The following is an 8,398-nucleotide window of genomic DNA, read 5'->3' on the forward strand; positions in this document are numbered from 1 at the left end:
TTCATATTTCCTGCCAGCAGAGGTGTGAAGAAAGAAAAAAGAATTATTTCTTTATCTTCTAAGTATCTTCCTCTTCTTTTTTGTTCCCATATTACAAGTTTTTATGAACCTCAGGAAATGGATTTCCTCTAAAAATGTGTTTTTTAATAGTCAGATATCCTCATTTTCTTATATCCTATCAGAATTGAAAGGAATAAAATCCCTGTTTACCCCATGTATTAATTAATTACCCATAATCATTGTTAAACTTTTGTTTTCTACCCTTCTAGACATTTTGTGTGTATATGTACACATATGTGAGTAGTAAATAAGCACTTAATTAGAATAATAGACCTTTCTTATTAGTATGAGTTCTTTTACTTCCTGTAAACAAGCACACTAAAATCTTTAATTTTTTCAGATGGACTGAGCTGTGTCCAATGATTGAAGCCAGGAAGAATCATGGGCTGGTATTTGTAAAAGACAAGATATTTGCTGTGGGTGGTCAGAATGGTTTAGGTATGTGATGTTAATTCACTGTTCCACTTTCCTGATGAGTTTGCTGATACTTCCTTAAATTATTGAAGCATTTTTTTTAAATCTAGATAGCATTTGCCATGCATATTATTATATCTATTTTTATAGTTTCTGGGAATTAACATACTTGATAAAATATCGCAGGATGTTAAACATTCTTGTTTATGAAATGTTGCAGTGGTCACCAGTCATTGTGACAATTTTAGATGGCTGCTATACATTTCCAGATACCTCCTGGGGAATGATGTCACACCAGCTTAAGAACTATTGAGCAATAGAAATATGTGAACCTTAAAAAACCTTTAAAAACTTTTTAAATACAAGTTTTAAGGCTTGTATGCAGGGCCTAAATGGTAAAGTTTCCTAAATATTTTTAAACATTGCATGAAAATATCAATATTGTAATTTTTTTTTTTTTTTTTTTTTTTTTGAGATGGAGTCTCGCTCTGTCGCCCAGGCTGGAGTGCAGTGGCGCGATCTCCGCTCACTACAAGCTCCGCCGCCTCCCGGGTTCATGCCATTCTCCTGCCTCAGCCTCCCTAGAAGCTGGGACTACAGGTGCCCGCCACCACGCCCGGCTAATTTTTTTTGTATTTTTAGTAGAGACGGGGTTTCACTATGTTCGCCAGGATGGTCTCCATCTCCTGACCTCGTGATCCACCCGCCTCGGCCTCCCAAAGTGTTGGGATTACAGGCGTGAGCCACCGCACCCGGCCCAATATTGTAATTTTTAAATGACTAAATTTGGCATTTTATATTCGTAAATGATGTACTAAAGAATCTTAAATAATTTTATTAAATGAAAGAGAGTCGGAACTGAATCTAGACACAAGCTTCATTTTAGTCAGTACATTAAAGCATTACTTAAATGTAACAAATAACGTCTTTTCCTTCTTGTGTCCCCGCCCATTGCTATTTTCCATAAAGTGCTAAAAGATAAGAGGGAAAAGAAGGACATTTGAATAATTATAGCCAAAGTTAATCAGAGGGGAAATCACTGATCTGTTTATTTTGCATTTTTCCAGAATAGATAGAATATGTTTAATTTTGTAGAAAAAAATCAATATTTAAAAAGAAATATTAAATTTCTATTGTGTTAAAATAAGAGTAAGAATTTAGGTGGTGGCTATGTGGACATTCATTGTAAAATGATTACAATTTTTCTCTGTGTTTGAAAATTTTCACAATAAAATATTGGAAAAATACAAAAAGTTATTACTTTAAGAAACCTTAGAATTTTTCATACAGTTTTTCATGTTGTTCATGTTTTATTCTTTTAAAGGTGGTCTGGACAATGTGGAATATTACGATATTAAGTTGAACGAATGGAAGATGGTCTCACCAATGCCATGGAAGGGTGTAACAGTGAAGTGCGCAGCAGTTGGCTCTATAGTTTATGTCTTGGCTGGTTTTCAGGGTGTTGGTCGATTGGGACACATTCTCGAATATAATACTGAAACGGACAAATGGGTTGCCAACTCCAAAGTTCGTGCTTTTCCAGTCACAAGTTGTTTAATTTGTGTTGTCGATACTTGTGGAGCAAATGAAGAGACCCTTGAAACATGAAAAATGAGTGGACTTCAGAATCATCAGAGACTCAAAAATATAGCCACCAGTGCTTTGTTCCAAGAGTTTGGTGACAAAGTTTTGGTTTGGTGTTTTGGTAAAGAAAGTTTCAAGTGAAATGAGGTTCCTATTCAATAGATGTTTCTTTTATATGGATTTCCTTAATTCAAAGATCATATTTTAGCTGGCCACAAAACCAAGAACATATCTAGCAAGAAAACTTGAAAAAGTATAAGCATTTGTTAAAAATATGAATTTCTTGAATGAATTTCACATTTGTAACTATGATTTTGGCAGAATGGCAGATTGGCTCATCAGTGAAGCGCAGTATCTTAGCTCTAGATTCTGTTTTCATGCATCACAGAAGTGCTACGTGGTTAGGTCTGTTTGTGCTCAGTCAAGAACTAAGAAATAGTATGAACTGTAAGTCAAGATGGGCAACTCAGATGGAGCAGCTTAGTCTCACATAGTTTGCTTGTCTTTATTTATTTTTCTAGTGCCAAATGTATTCCATTTTTAAAGTAAGCCAGAGTGAGTCAAGGCATATACACACTTTCTCAAAAAACTTCCTAAACAGATTTGGGGGTTTAATGTGTCCAACTCCTCATGAAATGTATTCGATCCACTTAAATATATTCCATATTTTTAACACAAAATGTAAAGCTTAGCACCAATCATTAATTTATGTATGTTTTATTCAGTGGTTAAAAAAGGATTCTGCCTCTTTAGTCCTCACTGTTAAATAAAATCCAATCATAATAAGTGATTAACTAGCAAAAGGTTAAGCTATTTATAGCAAATTTCTAGATCATTAGAAAAGCACTGGTAGTTGTACCACAATATCAGTGTTGACTTTGAACTTCTTTAAAGAGATCATGAATTATTTTCCCTTAGCCAAAACATGAGATAGTTAACCTAGTTGTCTCTAAAAGTTTTGTAATCATGAGTTATATATATGTCATCTCCTATTCATTGCTTTTATGTGATCAATAAATCTTTTACAAACCCAACTACTCATTTCTTTTCTAGTAATACTTTGCCTTTTTCACTGTGTATGGAATGAACCATGTAAAGCTGTCACCATCAATGTTTTTATCTGATAATATTAAATATTTTTTAACTTAAAATAGGCCACTCAATTTATTCGTTCTTCAAGTATGTTAGGTAATGGCTGTTTTTAGAATTTGTGAAGCAGTGTCTCTTAATTTTCAGTTTTCTTTATACAGAGGTTATAATAGTCTTAAACCCTAAAAATGTTTAAATCAAAAAGGAATTAGGAAAAACATAATGATAGCTATATTTCTATTTGTGTAGGTTTTTTAATGTACAGAACAGCTTTATTGAGATATAATTCACATACCATACAGTTCACCATTTAAAGTATACTATTCAGGCCAGGCACAGTGGCTCACGCCTGTAATCCCAGCATTTTCGGAGGCCAAGGCAGGTAGATCATTTGAGGTCAGGAGTTCAAGACCAGCCTGGCCAACATGATGAGACCCCGTCTCTACTAAAAATAGAAAAATTAGCCAGGTATGGTGGTGTGCACCTGTAGTCCCAGCTACTCAGGAGGCTGAGGCAGGAGAATTGCTTGAACCTGGGAGGCAGAGCTTGCAGTGAGCTGAGATTGTGCCACTTGATTCCAGCCTGGGAAACAGAGCAAGACTCCTTCTCAAAAGAAGAAAAAAGCAAAATACAAACATAAAAAGGAAAACATAGGGCCCCCAATCCAGTATGACCTTACTTTAATTACACTTGTAAAGACCCCATTTCCAAACGAGGTCACATTCTGAGTTTCTGGGTAGACATGAATTTGGGGAGACGCTGTTCAACACAGAAAACCTCCCAAATGCCATAGCCCTAGGCAACCACTAATCTACTTTCTGTCTCTAGATTTGACTATTCTGAACATTTTTAGTAGGGTTTTCAATTTTGCACTCTAGTGAAAAATGTGTCTACTTTAATTTTTTTTGAGGATGAAATATTCATTTATTATATTAAAATATAGCTATATAATTTGACAATCTCCTATGTAGAATATACAGTACCTGTTTGAGATATTTTAAGTACACTAGCATTTCCTTTTAGGCTGTGTCAATTGACTAGAACACACTAGTAAATACATACACAGGTTTGGTGTGGATTATAATGAAGTAGTTTTTTTCCTTAGTAATCTGTATCATAATTCCTAATTAGTGTCTTTTTCTGCCTTGGAAATTTCTACAGAATTGTCAATATCAGGATAGTGGGTAAAAGTACACCCACCATACTGACAAGCACATTTTCTATTTTGTTCCCCAAAACTTCCTGTCCTGTAAAGTGCTCTGCTTGCTTTTTAGTAGACATTTGATAAGTTAATGTTATATCCTTTGCAGTGATACTATTTTGATGACAAAGTAATTCAGTTTATGCTTTCAAAAATCACAATTTGGACAGAAAAGTTTAGCATCTTTAAAAAATTGTTGCTATTAAAAAAAAAATACACTTGTGACTTTGTGGCCTAGCTGGCAAAAACTTGACATATCGTCCCATGAAAATTTTGAGTCATGAATTATTTTGACATGACAGTATTACTAACAAAATCAAAATCAGCCATTTAATAAAGAATTATTCCACCAAGCAGTCTATATTCCTTTTGCCATATATACTGTTAACAGCAAAAATTTTGGATTTGCTACATACGCACGGGTAAAGGAGGTATTCAGAGGAAATTTTGCTTTCTAAGGTTATACCAAAGACTTGAGAAAATCCAATTTACTCCCACATGGCACCAAACCAGCTCTCACTGAGAGTCATTATTTGGACTCTTAAGTCCAAATAATTTGTCCTTTTAATGAAAGGACATTTTACAGGTGGCATCATTCAGCATTTGATAAATTCTTCCTTTAAATATCCTCCTCCCGGCCGGGCGCGGTGGCTCAAGCCTGTAATCCCAGCACTTTGGGAGGCCGAGACGGGCAGATCACGAGGTCAGAAGATCGAGACCATCCTGGCTAACATGGTGAAACCGCGTCTCTACTAAAAAATACAAAAAACTAGCCGGGCGCGGTGGCGGGTGCCTGTAGTCCCAGCTACTCGGGAGCCTGAGGCAGGAGAATGGCATGAACCCGGGAGGCGGAGCTTGCAGTGAGCTGAGATCCCGCCACTGCACTCCAGCCTGGGCAACAGAGCAAGACTCTGTCTCAAAAAAAAGAAAAAAAAAAAATCCTCCTCCCTCTTTACAGTTGCCTCAAAAGACTTTAAAAAGCTTGAATCCACTTTTATCTTCCTAACCTTCCTCCTTCCCAAGATGATTCACACTACTTTAGAAAAAATTAAAATTAAAAAAAAAAAGAAGTCTGTGCTGGGAAATTGTTTGAAATGTTGCCCTTATTAACTAGAAATCTTTTTACTCTCCAGAGCTTTACGCCCTCTCTCATAACAGATTTAAAATGAGGTTCAATATCTAGTTTGAATCTTACAGAAATTCCCTCAAACATTATCTTCTAACCCTCTTTAATTTGCTCCCACTATCTATGTTTTCCAAGAGTACTTTATTTCTATAGTTGTTCTTTTGTACAGTATGCCATTCTTGTTTCATGTTATCCTCTCTGGTGATATTTTAGTTTCTTTAACTTTTAAAATATTTTGGTGTTTTTGTTTTCTCTAACTTCTTTTTCTGTTTCTTTGCTGTGCTCTTTCCTATTGGCATCTGCCTTCAAATGTCTAGTCCCTGACTGTGCATTTGTATTTATAATGAGACATTTGAAAATTGATAATTCAGGGGTACAAGGGTGAGCTTAATCAGTGAACTTCATTATATGATGAGGAGACGGCCAACTATTTTTGTTGCTGGTCCATAAGAGATACATAGGTATTTTTCTGGGCTGTTTGACTCACCATTCAATAAGCATAAGCCCTCTCTGTACCTTATGTCCTAGAATCTGAAGTGTCTCTTGTTCCCTTTTACTGGGGGAGGAATCCTATCTCCTATCAAGTTGAGACAGTTGTGTCATCCAATTGGAAGGGGAGGCAGCAGTATTTTTACTCTGCCATCTTGAAGAAATCAGAAGTTTCCTTCCTGTAACCCCACTCTCCTGATTTCCACCTATACCCATCACCAAACTGATCACTACCAAGTTCTGCAAGCCCTAGGCTCTCCTTGTCTCACACACACTCCACCTAGACAGTCTCAACCGGCATTCTGACCTTGCCCCTCTCTACCTTCACCAAGCACTGGGCTTACCCTCACTTAAGTTTCAGCCACCACTGGTATTATTTTAGGTATCTAATCCCAGCAGAGTCCTTATACATGCTGACATTTGCAGGAATGAGAAGTCAGTGGCTACAAAGCAATTCTGGTTAACACAAGGAGATAATAAAATAAATATATTAAGGTTAATGAAAGCCAAGTTTCTTGTTATCAATGGAGTTAAAAATAGAGGAAAATAAAATGAATCATGTGATTTTGGATTGAAATTGGAGATTATCAGTGTGAACTCAAGTTTTTTCTTTTTTTTCATAGTCTTTGATATAGAAGACATAATAGTTTTAATATATAAAATATAGAAATGTTTGATGTAAATGTTTGTGTTTGTTTATACTTATGTATTTCCCAGCAATGTTCATGACAGCAAAGACATCCCAGTAGCAATAAGCACATTAAAGCTCAGATTTTGGTTTCTAAGCAGCACCAAAAGGACCCCTGGAGAAATAACTGATTTCAGGACTGGAGTAGAGAATGTAAAAATGAGCCTGGAACATGTCTAGATCAGAAAATAAAAAAGTGCTCAAGTAATCATGGTGATTTTTTTTTCCTTTTTCAAATGTGCAAAGGAGCTTAAAGGGGCTCCCGTTGGCCAAACTGGAGATGATTTGAGCATCAAAATAAATAATGATAGTAATGGATTATAACCCACTGAGTAACATTAGAAATCATGAGTCCATACTGATATGAATAAATAATGAGCTAAAAGTTGAATGAACAATCAGATTTTTAGATACTTTCAAAGTACCTCCCCACAAAATTCTTATTAATAACAAAAAGGAAAAGAATAACTTTATGGGAGAGCGGCTTGGCAGACACCACCTTAAGCAAGTGATCAATTGAGTATCACAAGTAACAGGACAAATTGAAACTGTGCACAACCTGCAATGTGAAAACCGCAGCATCACTTCTGTGATAATCCTGCCAAAGATGCATAATCTGAATCTAATCAAGAGAAAACATCAAACAGACCTGCACTAAGGAACTTCTACAGTATAACCAGCCTGTAGTCTTTAATGGTGTCAACGTTATGAAAAGGAAAAACCAAAAAATCTTCCAAATTGAAGGAGACAAAAGAAATATGCCTAAGCAACAATGATTCTGAACTGAACCCTTTTCCTCTAAAGGACAATATTGGGACATTTGGCAAAACATAAACGGAGTCTAAGGATTAGAGAGTAGTAGTGCATCAGTATCAATGTCCTAATTTTGTTGATTGTGTTGTGGTTATATAGAATGCCCTGGTTTGTTTGTAGAAAATATACAGTAAGTATTTGGATGATGGGGCATTAGGTCTGCAACATAGTCTCAAATGGTTCAGGAAAAAAGTTCTTTGTACTGCTATTTGTAACTTTTCCATAAATTTGTTTCAAAATAAATGAATTGCCTTGATTAAAGAAAATAAAAAACTAGTTTGGACAAGTAGTTCCCGTCCTGTAGATTCTGTCTTCAAAATCCAAACAAATTACATGAGCAAGAATGATGGCTCACTCCCAGCCCAATAATCCTAAAACCACCAGCACAAACCTGTAAGCCAACAAAGTCAGATTTATTGACTTATTGCAATCAAGAAGACTGCACACCAGAGGAGCTGTGGGGTGTCTCACCGTACAAAATAAAAGGTAGTTATTGTATGTTTTGGCAGGGAGAGTGAAGTTTAGGTGAAATTTAAATGAAATCTCAAAACATAGCTGTGTGTAAAGGCATTAACATCAGGTCTGGACGAGAACTGAATGTAGGGCATGTTTCCTTGGAAACTGCAAAGTTAAGAAAATATATAATGTTTTCAGAAACCGTTTATATGAATGAAGCTCTACACCTAGGTAGAAATTGAGGCTGCTTCTCTGCGTCAGAGAGACTTAGATCCTCCAGGCAAGGATGGGACGTTTCACTGGTTCTGATATAATTTCAAATAGCAACGTTTATGTGGACTTGAAAGAACAAGGTTTCTGAGTGTGTAGTAAGAATGTACTACTCACTCAAAGGGGTAATACTTTTCCGTTGCAGTATGTCCTAAAAGAAACATTGTTTCCTCTTAACGTCACGTCTGGCTTTATTTGACTCTGTTAT

General features: G+C 35.9%; 1 protein-coding gene across 4 annotated transcripts in view; it reads left to right on the forward strand.

Moving 5' to 3' along the window:
• LOC105475688 (kelch like family member 7) overlaps nucleotides 1–3,209 on the forward strand; it is a 70,655-nt gene extending 67,446 nt beyond the window's left edge. For all 4 annotated transcript variants that reach the window (XM_071094931.1, XM_011731153.2, XM_011731154.2 and 1 more), the window contains 2 exons: nucleotides 401–498; nucleotides 1,799–3,209. In XM_071094931.1, coding sequence (XP_070951032.1) covers nucleotides 401–498; nucleotides 1,799–2,082 — 382 coding nt within the window. In that variant the 3' untranslated portion in view covers nucleotides 2,083–3,209. The remainder of the gene's footprint in view (nucleotides 1–400; nucleotides 499–1,798) is intronic.
• Nucleotides 3,210–8,398: the final 5,189 nt, after the last annotated feature.

The sequence above is a fragment of the Macaca nemestrina genome, chromosome 4, assembly GCF_043159975.1.
Source record: "Macaca nemestrina isolate mMacNem1 chromosome 4, mMacNem.hap1, whole genome shotgun sequence".
Lineage (NCBI taxonomy): Eukaryota > Metazoa > Chordata > Mammalia > Primates > Cercopithecidae > Macaca > Macaca nemestrina.